Source organism: Lonchura striata, chromosome 13 (genome assembly GCF_046129695.1).
Source record: "Lonchura striata isolate bLonStr1 chromosome 13, bLonStr1.mat, whole genome shotgun sequence".
NCBI classification, from domain to species: Eukaryota; Metazoa; Chordata; class Aves; order Passeriformes; family Estrildidae; genus Lonchura; species Lonchura striata.
Window position 1 is genome coordinate 19,814,383 of NC_134615.1, and position 16,495 is coordinate 19,830,877.

At 40.8% G+C, this 16,495-nt stretch overlaps 1 protein-coding gene across 2 annotated transcripts in view; it reads left to right on the forward strand.

The window, feature by feature from the left end:
- CDH13 (cadherin 13) overlaps positions 1–16,495 on the forward strand; it is a 462,820-nt gene that overhangs the window by 148,064 nt on the left and 298,261 nt on the right. For both annotated transcript variants that reach the window (XM_077786380.1, XM_077786379.1), the window contains exon 3: positions 9,882–10,090. In XM_077786380.1, the coding sequence (XP_077642506.1) occupies positions 9,882–10,090 (209 nt within the window). The remainder of the gene's footprint in view (positions 1–9,881; positions 10,091–16,495) is intronic.

A 16,495-nucleotide genomic window follows, 5' to 3' on the forward strand; every position in this document is an offset into this window, starting at 1 on the left:
TGAGTGATTGCTTGTTGTTATTTTTTGACATCTGCTGGCAGCTTTTTTTTATACACTTAAAACTCCTGGGACACCGTTTTTGTTTTTTTTTTTCTTGAATTCAATCTCCACTGATTGGTTTTCAATAAATTACACATATCAAGAAATTTGGATTCGTTAGCACTTAGGGTGACTGCTCAAAGATCAGCTGTATACCTGTGCAGAAGAAAAGGAAATTCATGGTCAGCAGCACACCGCCTCTCCAAGCTTTATTCAGGCAGCATTCAAAGGAAATAATCCATTATATCCTACTGGGAATTCTTGTACAAACTCAGATTTCTGTCCAATCTCCCTCCTCTGAAGACATGATTCATTTCATATTGACAAACTCCTCACAGCAATCTGCAGAGCCATTAACAGACTGAATGCATCTGAATGTCTTTGGTTCTGTCTGCTTGTGTCCCAAGCCCAGCCAGTGAAGACACTGTAGGAATCTAAAGTTTATTTAATCTTATGTTCTCCTGGGGATCTTAGCAGAATGTTGTGTAAATCTGCTCAAATGGAAAATTATTGATCATTTGCATTGCAATGGGAAATCCTTTCACAGAAACCATCAAAGTTTAAAAGTATCTTTTCTACATATCACTGCTGGCTCTGGGGTTATTTGGGCTGCTCAGAATCAATGCAGCATTAACAGGGAAATGTCACATTCCTCCTCAGATGTGACAGCTCCTTTGAGACTGGAGCTCCACAAATGTGGTGTCAGTTTGTGTCCCCTGCATTTACAGAGAGAAAACAGCTCCAGTTAAACTGAACTCTGTGTTGTGCTCAGAAGATCAATGACTGTGATATAACATCCAAAGGTTTTTTTTTTTTCCTTCAGACACACTCCCTGACATAATATTTTTGTTGAAACAGTAATTTTTCTCTAGGGTTTAGAACAGCAGCTACAGTATTGCCGTGCCTTATAATGCAGCCACTGACCCAGGAGATCAGTCAATAACACCTCTGTGTTGTAATGAATAAGTCAAGATAACTTCCAACTGAGAACAACTCATTACAGCTCCTTCCACCTGATTAAATTTTTGCCCTAAATAAGACAATGGGCAGCAAAATGATGTGTGAGGATATCATGTAATGTGAGCTGATGAAGTGCTGAAGGAGGAGGGAATGCCTTCAGTTTTGATTGTAGTGGTTGTGTTTTCCTGTAATTTCAAGCAGTCACAGATAGCTGATGGAGCCCTGTTGGCAGAATAAATTTGTTGAAGAGCACGAGATGTTGCTGAAAGATCTTCCTTGCTAGGAGAAAGGAAAGAGAGAGGGAGAATGGTGGGAAGAGGCGAGAAGTAGCAGAAGTATTGTAAATGCAGGCAGGAGAACCCAATGGGAAGACATGACAATGTCTGACTCAGTTCAGAATGCTGAATTATTTATTTATTATAACTATGCTAAAATACATCAATATACTATGTAAAAGGAGGATACTGAAACTACATACTACTTTCTCTGACTCTAACACAACTCGTGACCCTCTCTGAGAGTCCAGCCCCAGGTTGGATTGGATTGGATTGGATTGGATTGGATTGGCCATCAGGCTCAAACAATCCTCACCAGAATCCAACCAAGCAATCACTCCAGGGAAACAATTCTCCAAACACAATCCACATAGGAAAAACAAGAAGCAGAAATATAAATTGTTTTCTCTTTCATTTCTCTCTGTGCGCCTCTGTGAAAATCCTGAGAGGGAGAGAAATGTTATTGCCACACAGAAGTATGGAAAAAGTCAGGAATCCTTGAGTTTGGTGCTGAGGGAGCTGCGTTGCTCACTTGTGCTCTGTGCAAGCACCTGCTGGAATCCCAAACAGCAGCCCCAAGCTGCAGGGCAAGGACATTTTGCTCCAGACCTGGGATGAAACAATTTGTGAGGCCTCTGTTTGTAGAGCAGGGCTGATCACTTCTAGTTCAGGTACCAGGTATGATACTCAGATGGAGCCGAGTGGTGCTGTGATGTGCCAGGAGAAAAGAGGCACATGCAAGGTGCCAGTCCAGTGCTGGGTAGGGCAGAAGGTGAGGAGAGGGGCAGAGCAGGGCATGGCTGAGCTGGGGTTTTTGGTGTGGATGGAGCCACTGGCTCTGGAATCACACATCAAACCCATCACCCAAAAAGGAGCCTTTGGTCAGGTATCACTTATTGCTCAGGTGATCTGTGCTGCAGAATTTCAGGTTTTTAGCAATTTTCTAGCTCTGCTATGACTGTAGATGGCAGAGGATATGCAGGAGAGAAAGCAGTATGACTCTTTTTTGAGGACATCACACCTTTCCTTGGCTGCAGCTGGCTTCTGGGTGAAATCCCTTGTCCTCCACCCTCTAAGGGAGCTTATCTCCTATCTGTGCTGCATGCAATGAGTTCTGACAGCCCAGAGAAAGCTGTGGCTATTCATAGCCACCATTTCTCCAGTGGAAAGGGTGTTCTCCAAAGGGCAGGAATGAGCACCCTGTGCCCTGTGGATGAACTGCTGGCCTAATTTTTGTATCATAACAGGGCTCTGCACAAATCTAATCCCTACACATAAACCACACAAGGATGTTTGCCAGTTTAGCTAATCAGTTTGTTTTTTCAGATTTGAAAAGTGTGCTCAGGGATGCAGTCTGTTGCTTAGTACTTGTTCTTCCAAAGAAGTCAAATATAAATGTGTATTTGTCTTAAGCAATTCTTGTTATGTTGTGACGAACATTTCACTCTTGTTCACGTTCCCTCAATTTCTCACTCTCTGGATACTAAATAAGTCATCATTGTAATTTACTTCAGGGGCACATAAAGGAATTATATAAATGCAAGAAAATCATAAACATGCAGTGCAAGACAATCACCCACTGTTGCTTGTTGGATTTATTAAAAAAACAGCATTCTTTAGCAATACTACTGCAGAGTTAGGGTAGCATTAAGCTGTATAAAACCTTGAGAAAGGGTTTTCATAAAATTCATTTTGTTCATTTTATTAAATGTTCAATAAGTTTTTTTTTGTAAATACTTCAGTCATGCTAGTGGGTTTCTAATCTGTGAAATCATTATTTCTGCAGCACTTTTAGATATAAAATAATGATAATATCATATCTTTAGGAGCAATCTGTCTGACTTAACTGCTGACAGTGCCTTGTGTGGAGAATATTCTGCCCTCAAATTTTCATGAGGCAACATTTTTCTTTCTGCTGTTCAGGTATTTTTACAGAAAACCAGCAGAAACACAGAGGCCATGGGCTCACTGCCAGAACTCATGTTCCAGAGGTGTTTTTGAAGGCACCTCAAAGGCAGGGGAAAAAAGCTGTTTCTCCTAGTGGACCTTTCAGTGGGCTTGAAAGGCAGGATTTGTTTTGTTCCCCAGCTCCTGTGCCAGTTGCTGTTGTGGCAGCTTCCTCTCTTGTTCTGGGATGGATTCGGGTAGTCCAGATGTGCTGGTTCCAGGTGGATTTTATCCTCCCCACACTGACAGGATAACTCAGCCCTTGGAGCCTTGTGTTTGTGCAGTTGGAGGTGCTGAGATCCCATCCCAGAGCTGTGAGCCCCTTGCCCTCCCCGGCCCCTCTCCCTTTTCCCTCTCACTGCTCGTTGCTAACAAGAACTCGCCAGGTCACGGTGCTTTATGAATTTTTATACACAACCACAGCTCTCATTTCCATTTGCCTCAGCCATCACTTTTCTCTCTCCGTGGTTAATGAAGCTCAGCCTCTCTGACTTCCCTGTTTTGCAAATGTCGTTGAGCAGAGCTGGGGGATCCCTGCTGGGCTGGCAGGTTAAGTTGCCTTTGTGCAGCTGTAATGTGCTTTTCTTGCATCTCCAGACCTTTCACAGATACACCTTCTGACTTGTGGCTTCAATATGATCTAGAGTTATTTGCTAGAAAGGAGAAGGAAAAAAAATGCACAGGATAATTTTGCTTTGATGCTGTAATTCCCACAGATTTGAGCAAGGCTAGGTTATATTTACAGAAAACATCCTATTATTTATTGATAGAGCAATTAAGTCTGTATTCTCAATGTGAAATTTCCTCATTCAGGAGCCTTTTTGTTGCTTGTTATGATCAGCTAACAGAAAAATATGAATATTTGTACATAGAAATGCACAGAGTTAGTTTTGGTGTGCTTATTGATAAATATGTGTATTTATTTATTCAGAATACCTCTGTGGAGATTTCACCAGATAGAAAATTATAGATTCGGTATTTCTGTTAAAAACAAATTAAACTTCTGAGAATTAAACTCAGAAAAAAAATTACTTTGGAAGTGGAATATATCAGGCTAACATATGTACTTGAATACAAACCTATTTCAGCTTGTTTTCTTTTACTTTAGTTTATAAGAAATGCAACTGCTAACCTTTCAGTGTTTTAAAATGGTATCTTTTAAAACATCTGTGGGTCATTATCATAAATATCACAGTGGTGTAGAAACCTCACATTTGTGGTATATCATAACAGGGAAAATGAAAGGAGGAATCCCAGGGACATGAGTTTCCTTGCTGAGGTGTAGAAAGGTTAATATTTCCAGTTACAACTTTTCCCATCATTGCACTAATGGACTTAGGATCCTGCACAAGTTTTTCCAACAGGTCTTTTGGTGATAATAAGCTCAAAGTCAGTGATTAGATCCTTGGGATCCATGTAGGTATTGCTAATAATGAATATTACTTGGTGGAAAGAAATATTCTGTACAATTCACATGGGAATTTTACAAAAAGGAGTAAAAGTCTAACACAGGAGGCTGAGAAATGAACAGAGGGCGATGAATGACACTCATGTTTTTCACTGGGAGCTGCTTGGCAGGGTTTTCATTTTGCTTGCATGGATTTTGGAGCCTGTCTCATAGCATGTGGCATATTAGGCACAATAAAGATGTTCATTTGGCAGCTGGAGCATGACTAGGAACATCAAAAGAGTCATAGATGTGTCAATAAATGAAGAGCTCCACCTTCATATAAATATTAGATCACTGTTTTAATTGCCCATCGGATTCTTGTCAGTGAGACATTCACTTGTCGTGGCTGGTGCAGCATTTCCAGCGTTCTAGTTTGGGGCTGGAGCTGAACTGCTGCTCTTATTCATTTTTTGCCCTTGTGTAGCACCCTGAGCAGCAAACATGAATCATTTTGTTGCAAGTGCTGTACAGACACAGGGTGAACAGGTGGCCTTTGCTCTGAGGAGTTTAAAATCCAGTTAAACTCCTTAAGCTCCAATACAGAGCGAGTGTGCAGGAGAACATGGGAACTTTTGGGGTGTGTGACCCTCTCATCAGGCTGCCACTCACCCAACCTGTTATAGTGCACGTGGGTAGTGGGAAAAAAATGTCAATTATCCATCTCAGGGCTTTCCTCACACCTCATTTCTGTGACAAATGCATGAACATCACAAACATCATCACACAGACCATATGTTAGCAGGGCTGCCAAGCAGCAAAGTGTTGGATATTCAGAGAGCACCTTTGCAGCTCAGGCTGACACTTTCCACAGCTGATATCCACAACTTCTGTCTCATTTCTTGTTGCACTGCTTGGTACTTGGGGGACAAAAGGAGTAATTTATTAATAACACTTAAGAGTTTTTACATGGGGATTTCTACACTGGCTTTATGTACAGAGCAAGATTTTTTCACCAGAGAATAAGAACTAAAAATCTTATTTTCCTTGTACTTAATGGGCATTTTCAATGTACAGGTTTGGTTAAGAGATAGATGTAATGCCATGGATGGCAAATCTAAGGAAGATGATGAGGCTGAAACTGCTCAGAGCTCTCCTGAGAGCCTGGTAGGGAAAGTCAGTGTGGTTAGTGCCAGGCCCAGCTCCATGGGTTGTGAAAAGAGGAATCCCAGGGACATGAGTTTCCTTGCTGAGGTGTAGAAAGGTTAATATTTCCAGTTACAACTTTTCCCATCATTGCACTAATGGACTTAGGATCCTGCACAAGCTTTTCCAACAGGTCTTTTGGTGATAATAAGCTCAAAGTCAAGATCCTTGTGATCCATGTAGGTATTGCTAATAATGAATATTACTTGGTGGAAAGAAATATTCTGTACAATTCACATGGGAATTTTACAAAAAGGAGTAAAAGTCTAACACAGGAGGCTGAGAAATGAACAGAGGGCGATGAATGACACTCATGTTTTTCACTGGGAGCTGCTTGGCAGGGTTTTCAAAAAGGACTAAAAGTCCAAGCTGCTCCTGGAGCTTTCCACAGGCAGCTCAAGTCCAGTAAATTTGGGGTATTTGCACTGTCTCTTCTCCAGAAGCCACATGAGTTTCAGGAGGCAAACATTCCCAATGAGGAGCATTTTAGGATGATTGGGAATGCAATTCAATCTTGGCTGATGTTCCCTGGTCAGCCCAGTCCAGCAGACACCACCATCCTGATAAGGTCCACATTTGAGTAGGGATTTTATCTAAGGCTCGTTGCCTTCAACTCTCTCAATAATTGGTTTCAATTTCATCCCTGTTGGCCTTGACGCCAAATAATCTTCAGTGTTCCCTGCCCCTATGATCACTTCATCTCCTCCCACTTCTAATTTCTCTCCTACATATCAGTACTGCTCAAAGCCTTTTGAAATTTCCTTCTGCTTGCTATTAACCTCACCAAATATTCTCGTTTCTGTAGCAGGACTGGTAATTGAAAGCATCAACGCTTTTGGATGAGATATGGTAAAAAAAAACCCAGTTTCCCACTTTCAAACAACTCTGCCTCATCCCTTTTTGGGAAAAGTTGCAGGGTTTCATAAAGCAAGATGAATAGACAGCAATGTATAAAAGGTTTGAAAGTGTCAAATTCCTACTTCCAAGGGAATATAGAATAGATTCAAATACTTCTCCTGATTCCATGTGCCAAACCTGCATGTGGCCTTTGAGTTTCCCCAGAGCATGCAGATGGCAGCGATGCAGGAATCCCAGGGTTTGTGAGCACTGAGCAGAGAGAGCAGTGCACCCCCAGCCACTCCTCCCAGCTTTAGCAACACAACACAGTTTGTCCTTGTCTTGAAAGGCACCTGGAGTGGTTGGCTGGGTGATGCTGCAGCTCTGAACCATCACATTGGGTTTTAAGGGATTACTTTATTATAGTTTTCTTTTAATTTTTTTAAAAACTCTTAATTCCTGATATAATTTCTCAGAGGCCGATGCTAAATTTTTTTCAAATTGTAAGCTATTTATAGTTAATCAGCAGCAGTTTTTGGTTATGAAAAGCACATATTTATTCAGAGAATCACAGACTGGCTTGGGTTGGAAGTGACCCTAAGGATCATACACTTCCAAACCCTCTGCATGGGAAGAGATGCCACCAATACAAGAAGTTCCTAAACCTTGTTTCATTTTTTTTCTTTTTTATTATTAAGTTGGGGTTTGTGGTTTTTTTAGAGGATTTAAAAATAAGAGATTTGTAATTCACAAAGGCTGCAATCTAAGCAGTGTCTATACAGTGGTTTGTACAGAGAATTTCAACTTCCCACATTTGTAGTGACAGGAAAATATTGCATTTTTTTTTGGTCGGTAGCTTTAGGAAATTGAAGTGAGTCTATTAAAACACCCATTATAAACCCAAAATTGACTGCAAAAGGTGATTTTTCACCAGGGAGGCTTTGCTCAGGGAGCCTCCCATCAAAACCCTGCTGTGGGCACAAGACCCTTCCTGGAAGCTGTTCCCAGCCTGGGAGTGTGGGCACCAGCACACTCTGAGCACTCTGAAATTGATTTAAGCTGCTGCTGCTCCCAAATTCAGTGGTTTTCCCTCCTGGTTCTACTTCAGTACAAGACTTTGCAAGCAGCCTCTGCCACCTGACAGCCTGAGATAGGTTTGTCTGGAGACACTGCAGTGTCTGAGGGGAAAGAGGTTTTGTTTCTTTTTTATTTATAATCCCTCTTGCTTTCAGCAAAATTCAATGAAACACCAAATAAGCTGATGAAATTCTGGTTTTCTGTCCAGCTGTGAATCCAAGGATAGTTCTCTTGCCCTACAGTAAATTGGAGGAAATGGGAACAATTTTTAGTTAAAAACATGTAATTGAGCTGAAGCCTTGTGCAGCAGCAGATCCTTCAGCTCTGGGGGAGATTTTCTGCCAGAGCCCATGGTGTCTGTCAGTGTTTGGGCTCTCCTCAGGAAGAGGATTGTCTGGAGTGAATTCACAGGGTCACGGCTTCATGGGCTGGTTTTAATTTTGTCTTGTTCTCAGCATCCACATCTGTTTTAATTGGCTATTAAATTCATTTTCCCCACGTTGCTTCTGTTTGGCCAGTGATGGTAATTAATGAGCGACCTCCTTGTATTTATCTTTTCCATCTTTCTCCCCAGTTCTGCTGAAGTGGAGGAGTGAGTGGGAGCAGCCCAAGGCCAACCCTCCACTCTGGCCCCACATCTCTTTTTGTGCCTTATTCTGCTTGAGTGCTTGAGATTTTGGCACTGTTTAATTTTTAATCTAACCCACCTCATAAATATTAATCATAAAATGAAGTTGTAAATTCTGGAACCAGAGATAGTTCTTTTTCCCTGTGGTCTGCTTTGGGATTGAATCCCAGTGAATGCCCGGAAAGGAAGGATCTCCACAAGGTCCTCTGGCAGCCCTGTCTTCATGTTGTTCTGCCTGGTGAGAAATACAGAATTTGATGAAGAGGATTTCTGTGTGACTTGCCAGGAGTGTTGGGTGGCCACCCACTATGAGATTATTCCTGTGCTTTAGGATGAGTGATAGAGATTCCAAAGTCAGGAAGAGTTTAGGGATTGGCCACGAGAGACTCTGGGATTGTTCCTCTTCCTTTAAATGCCCCAATACAAGAAGTGTATACAATTAATTTAAACAATTATGCCAAGTCTTATTTTGTAGTGAAACTCCATTGTTGATTTTAAGTAGCTGGTATCACTGTCTGTAGTTTTTTTTTGAAATTGTAATTCAGTTTTTAAAGATCCAGTGGAAATGAAATGTAAAATAAAGATAGTGAGAGCGTACAGGTAAGTGAAAAGTCTGCAGCAGCAGTAACTCCAGGAGAAGGTAGGGAATACAAAACAGGTTGTCTGCAGAAAACCTTTTGCATGCAAATATATTGTTCAGAGATGTCAAAAGCTGAAATGTTCATTTAGCAATTGCAAGTTTGTGGTGAAGATCTCTTACTGATATAGCTCGTAGTTAAATCACTAATATTTTATCCAGTATTTTGTGCAAAATGACTCAGAGAAGAAATTTGAGACAAAGTCTCGAATCTTTGTGCTTTAGGAACATTTTCCTCTTTGTGCCAGCTTTCCTAAATATTTTAAACTTTCCATGTAAAGTGAAACAGGATTATTGACAACTACTGTTCAATTAAAAGTTCTCACAATCCTCAGATACAGTGCAGCTCATGGACTGTGTGACAATCCTGGCAGTAAGAAATGTTATAGTTTGGTTTTTCAGCTTTATAAAAGTTTTGCAGTAGCCTGGGGCTGAATATTGTGTAAACAACCAGTGCTGAGCCTAAAGATGTGCTGAATACCTGAAAGCACTTTGCTAGAAGAGCCTTTGGAGATCCTGGGCTGTGATGAGGAGCACAACGAGGTCTCTATTGCCACTGCTCAGTTTGTGGAACTGGGTGTGCATTTGGTTGGAGTGATCCCAAAATGGTCAAGTCCAAAGTGCTTTGTTTATCTGCTACCCAGTTAGACTGGTCAAAGCCTTTCCATCGTTCTGAAAGTACATATTCATACATTTGTTTATGAAAAAGATTCAGAAAAATATAGAATGTCTTTGAATCATTATAGAATTTCTTTGAATCATCCTTTGAAGCATTTCTCCCCAAATCTGTAGACATGCTAATAACATAAAGATATCTGAAGCTTGTGTTCCAAAGTGGATACTTACAATGTGTTTTCTCCTTTGTTTCGTTTTTCTTTTCACCTCCAGTGAAATTTGATGACTGCAAAGGGAACAACAAATTGAACTTTGAAGTTTCTAACCCAGATTTTACAGTGGAACTCGATGGGAATTTGGTTGCACGCAAGAATGTATCAGAAGTTGGCAAAGCCTTGTTTGTGCACGCGCGGTCGGAGCATGCTGAGGATATGGCAGAAATCTTTATTCTTGAAGCAAATGAAAAACATGGTGCATTAAAGGTAAGATAAATACCAAAGATTAAAAAAAAAAAAAAAAGGCCCAAGGAGATGCTGCTGCTAAATATTTACATGTGTCACCTCGGATTGTAGGCAATTTTAATCTGTTAGCAGAGATCAAAAATCAGTCTTCAGTGCAGATATTGCTGTAACGTTTTAGCTCTTGGTTTAATTTGTGATGCAGATTTCCCGGGTAGTGGAAGATATATTACATCTTCAGGTGTGGATGCTAAACATTCATAAAGATTTTATTCAAATGAAAGAGCCCAAGTATGAACACTGACTGCTTCTTCCAATGTACGTTATGCCAGGTAATCACAGTTTGGCCACAACTAGAAATGGAAAATCATAGTTTAAATGTGTAATCTAGAATTTAGAGAACCTTCATGTTTTGCTCCAAGTCTAAGTATGTGGGAATGAATTCTGTGTAATTTAAATTTTTATACTGGTCTGCTTATCTGACTTTGTTAGGTGGTAAACTGCTTAAACATCTGCACACAAACACATTTACACTGTCTCTATGCCCTGCTGATTTTTGTTCTGTTCTGTCCGCTGAATGTTTTGTCCTTTCTTTTCCCCTCCTGAATTTCAGTGTAAAACAAACCTCATCCTTAGGGGGATAAAGCACTTCAGAAACTGAATTTAATTATTATAAATTGAATTATTTACTTCACACCCCTGCAAGTAACAAAAGGAGATGTGAGATAGACTTCACTTCTGTGTCCTGGCATTTAGGAGAGAGGCAGGCAAGGTAGTGGCTCACTAGGTAATTAAGCCTGGTACCTTTCCAGACCTATAATTTCACAGAAGTATAAAGAAACTTTGATAAAAATGACTGATCTGCTGTCTTGATTTGGTATTTAGACATTCAATTGCCAGCATTCTCATTATATTCTCAACAATATATTAGTATAACTGAAGTCTTCCATTATAAAAAAAGATTATCCTGAGGAGAAAGGTTGAGCAACCTTCTGAAAGTCCGTGGCTGAGGGAAGGTTTTGCTCTGCACTTTAAGCAGCACACCATGTGAATATGGATTGCCAGCAGGAGAGAAAGAACCAGAATGTGTAACTGCAGAAAGCCGATCAGAACACTGAAATGGAATTTAATTTTATTTAAATATGCTTTTTCTTCACAAAATTAAATTTTAACACTGTCATACTTGAGGGAGCCTCTTACGTGGAGGAGCTGTGAGTTTAGGACCACAGGCTGCCAAACTCAGAGTATGAAAGTTATACTTGAGAGCAAGCTGGGCACTTGGCTGTCCTGTGCCTCAGACTAGCAAGTCTTGCTCCTTCTGGTGCATCCTCAAGAATGTTCAAATGGTTTTCTTTTGAGACCTTAGAAGCAGTTTCAAAATGGGGATCATCATTCTCTGGTTAGAAGTTACTAAAACCACTGAGGAGTTTGAGACGTCTCTGACAGGAGATCTGGAGTTAAACTTCAAGGGATTGGGATTGGTTTATGTGTGAAGATCTGACTCTCTGAGAATCACATTCTGAAGATTTATTCTGGTTTTCTTAGAGAAGCAGCCCTTCCATATCTGTGAGGTGAGATATTCTATGCATGCTACAGTGTAAAGGAAATCTTGTCAGCTATTCCGTGGAAGTTACACTCTGGGGGAATCTTGCCTCCTGAGCATGAGTTACAGGATGTGTATTTGCACAGACTATTGAAACATGGATTAAAAATCAAACCCCCACAATTCCAGCAAAGATTTGTAGGGACAGTATCTTTATTACAGAGCTGGGCACATGTGAGGGATCGTTCCCCTTGAAAGGACATGTGCCCCTAAGAACACCCAATCATTTTTTATTACTCTTACTAATGTACATATGCATAGAATTTCACAATAGGTTCATGCATATTCATTCTGCTGATTTCACCTTACACTTGCAGCTAGTTACACTTCTACTCAGTTTTTGTCAGAAAGTACAGAAAGAGCTCCTGGGTCACTCTTCCCTGTCCCTTTCTAGGTCTGATGAGTCTTTCTTATCTTTTTAGCTTGGAAATTCGCATTCTTTCTCCTCAGCTGGGGCAGTTTTGCTAGTGCTGCAGTTACCAGACTAAACAGCATGTTTTACTTATGTTAGCAAGCTCAAAGTGGCACGTTTCACCTAAATCCAAATGGATTTCTACCCTGTTAAATTTTCACTCTGTCTCACTATGACAAGCTCTGCCAGCGACCTTTTTTCTTTAAATCCTGTTTGGGTTCTGGGGAGTGTCCCTCAGAATGTTCCAGCAATATTAATTGATGCCTAGTGTTGAAATCTCTCTCCAGACTACATTTGAAAGCCAGGACTGATTTGGCCCCACTCCTGAATTCTGTTCCAACCACTTTGTGTTGCTCCAGAGAGAGAAAACCAGTCTAAATCAGGCGTATTCTGCCACTTGCCAGCCTTTCCTCACAGGTGACAATATCACAGCATCATCTCAACCTGCATTCATCACCACGTTCTGGATTTTGATATTCAGCCTATAAGCAGCTGATCACCCATTTAATGTGGGATTTAGTGTTTGCAATGCCATTGTGAGTTACATGATGCCTTAATGTGTCCTGGGAAATCCATCTAGTGAGAATCACCCCCCCTGCAAGGGAATACAAAAATCTCTGGGGCTGACTGTCCTGCTCTGGCCTCACCCAGTCCTCTGTAGCTGTTAAACCAGTATTTTTTCCCAACCTTTTCATCTATTTGCCTATTTTAAACATCACACAGACAGTGTTGTCTTTCTGTTTGTCATACTTGAGAAGGATAGAAAGACTGCAGTGTCCTATCTAAAGTGATTTTATGATAAATTTGAACTTAATCCTGTACTTTTGCAGTCTAAATGTGTCAGCACGGAAACAGCAGAACTGCTCCATCTGTTTATGCAAGGAGCCTTGGCTAAGAAATGCTTAGATGGAACTTTAGTAATTCAGCATAATTCTGTGGGGTTAAGATGAGCACATGCTGGAGCAGTGCTTAGCATTCAGTACTTAGAGAACAGTACCTTGTCTAATTAGGGGATAAGTAGTTCTTAAGTATTTCCCCACTGCCAGCAACTGCCATTTCTTTTCTGAAGGCATGTAACCTACATCTGTGAAATCCTATTGTTAACGTGGCTAATTGCAGATTCCCAACGTGTTTGGGAATGGCTCTCAGCAGTGATTTCTGATGTGCTGACTGGCAGTGGAGCCTTGGAACAGAGAGTAGCTCCTAAAACTTTCTGATTGCTACCAACTACACTTTGGATGAATATGCATATTATTTAGAGGTGTAATCTGGAGTGTGCAGAAAAGCTTTTGGTATTCTGCTGGTGAAGGGGTGCAGTTCTTTCCTGCTAAAGATGGGGGATGATTCCAGCTGGCCTCACCAATCCGATCCATCCTATGTGATTAACTAAATTGACTTCATGGCCAGAGCATAATCAGTGGCTGCTGGAATTTCACTTAGTATTTAACTGTTATTTGCATCTGAGGGGCCTGTTTTCCTCCTCTTCTGCCAGAAGCATAATAAATTTGCAGAGCCTGCAAATCTATTATGATTTCCATCCAGGGGTGGCCGTGGCTATAACATGGGCAGAGGTGGTTCCTCAATCACGATCCAGCTTGACCATGGTCACACAATCTCCTGCAGGAGCAGATACTGCATTGCTGCCTTCCCTGATGTCTGCATGTCTAACATACCCTAAACCTCATCAATCTCTACCTACAGATATTAATACATGCAGAAATCTGTCCATAAGATTCCACATCAGATTCCAGATCAGACTCCAGCTGGAATTGCTTTCTGCAGCCTGCTGGATGTGCCTCCTCCCTCCTGTGATTTTGGATAGATATACTATCCAAATATTCCTCTCTGTCTGTCTTGACAGAGAGGAATATTCCCAAAAATCTTCCTTCATTTCTGAGAGGCTTTTGAATATGAGTGCACAGAAGAGCCCATGGAAAGTGGAATAGTTAATTCTTATACACCCTTGTATGTGCCTGTACACCCTTGGAGGCTGATGCAAGCAGTGCTCAGTGAAAAAGAGGAATTGCACATGCATTCCCCATGGAGCAGTGCTGGGATGTGCCTTGCTCTGCCCAGCGTTTGCTTGATGCCTTCTCACACAGTCAGGACTGCAGTGCTTGGGGATAGTAAATAAAAGGAGACCTGGAAATGTTTTTATTCACCCAGGATTCCCCATAAAAACCTTGGATTCATTCTGAATAATTCAGAGAATTGCTAAGCCTCAAATCCCTAATGGAAAAATAAATCACTCATAAACCCTAGTTGGGGAGAAAATAGCCAAGGCAATGATGGGCAGCATTCTCTTTTTTTTTTAAAAAAAAAAACAAACTTGTGTCTTGTCTAATGCTTGATCCCTGCTTTGTTTTATGGAGAAAGTAGGACAACTGAAAGTTGGAAATTTCGTCTTATCTGAACATGTGTCCAGACATTAGAGGATTTATGTATTTATTGAAAGAGTCTGGTTTTGTGGAAGGCAGAAAGCACAGCCAGGCTTTTTTAGAGCCTCATAATAAATGGTGAGTTGCAAAAGGTGACAAGCTGGGACTTGAACTTTGTCCTCCAAGGCTAAATAAAATGATATCTGCTGGTCCTGGTCCCCTTCTGAAATCTAGTGCTGGTTTTAATGAACATACCCTCAGTACACTGACAGCTAAAAGGAAACCTTGGGACACAATCTGTCTCTGCCTCTGTGTGTTGGCAGCCTTTATTTTTTTCCCTTCCCCACAGCAAAGGGAGTTATTTAGAACTTTTATTTGTTACACCATTACAGACACAGGGTGAGGGGTGGAGGGGAGTGAGATATCAAGAGTCTGGCACCAGAGCAGATAAGAGGGCAGGGCGATATTCAGAAATTCCAGGCTGGTAGTAACTTCACTGCATGGTGCTGAGCAGTCTTCTATACAGAAGGATGAAATGATTAAATAGAAACTGTCAAACCCTCAGGACACATTTCAGGCACTAGATAGAAGAGGAACAGGAGAAAGAAAAGAAGAGATAAAAGTGAGGAGCACACCCAGAGACAGAGTGTTGTAGACAAAGTTTAAAGTCATCTCCAGCAGCAGCCGAGACTGAAGGAAATGAAGTTGCCCCAGTGCTGCTACTTTGTCCAGGGCACTTTGTACCAGGGGCTGGGCAGAAGCTGCTGCTTTTTGTCCCTTTGTGAAATCACTGCTTTTCCCAATGCCAGCACTCTCTGTGTTTGTTACAGCAGCGGCAGAGCCTCAGCAGCCTGGCTGGAAACCTCCCTGCAGACCCAAATTCTCATTCCTACCGAGCCTCTGCCTTTTGTGCAAGTTGCTTTCTGCCTGTGCATGTTTCCTAAAGTATCAAACAGAAATAATGAAACTAAGCTCCTTGGATTTAAACCTTAGCATTTCTTGTTTGTGTCTTGCTCTCTGCTTATCCCCACAGGATAGAGATTGCAAATATTATGGATATGAGATAAAAAGTGCCTAGAGCCTTAAATCCTACATGTATGGCTTTCTGCCTTAGAAAGATGATAACGGATCAATAATCTTATTATGAATCAGGATTCTCTCACAGCAGAAAATATTCAGGCAAGGAAGTGTGAATAGTTGAGTTTAGTCATCTGGCAATTCAATAAGTTATTTGGAAAATAAGATCAAGAATCAGCCTCCCTGATACACCAGGCAATAGTTCCTGTTAATATATATTAGCATTTGTCTGTTTAGAATAGAATTCCAAACAGGCTGAAGCTGACTGTGCAGAGGTATGGAGATGGGCTCTCACATGAGGTATTGACAAACAGGCTCGAAGAGTTCCATGTTATTAGATTTTGCATATAGCAGTTGCAGCAGAAAGGGATGAACTGCATAAATAAAATACCATGTTTTGCATTTAATTTTAAGGCACAAAATAGAATAAGTCACAGGGGGTGCATCAATACCTATGATACATTTGAGTTGTTATTATTATACTGATCAAAACTCTGTGTAGAATACCATTTCCAGAAAAGCTGGGGAGATCCCTTGCCTTCAGATATGAAAGTTTCCTTCAGGCATCTAAAGAAGGATTTTCTTAAAGATCAAACAACAAAAAAAGTAATTTTCTCACTGTTGTGTTCAGTGTGGCAGAAAGTTTAACATATTAACATTCTCCTAGCCATTAAGTTATTAAGTTGTTATCACCCCTGTTACTTTTGTTATTGCGCTGCAAACACATATTGACTTGGAATTCAGGTACAAAAAGCTGAGGTAAAAGTGATCTTAGAATTTAATACCTGTGTATTGGTGGCATTATTGTAAATGACTTTTTCGTGCTGTAATCACCATTGAATAGATGATAGTTTTTTTTCTTTTAAAGTCTGCAATGCTACATTTAGGATTTCACAGAATACATCTCAATTAATGTCAATGAAAGCAAGAGCTTGTTCTCATCAATGGGTCATTCTCTA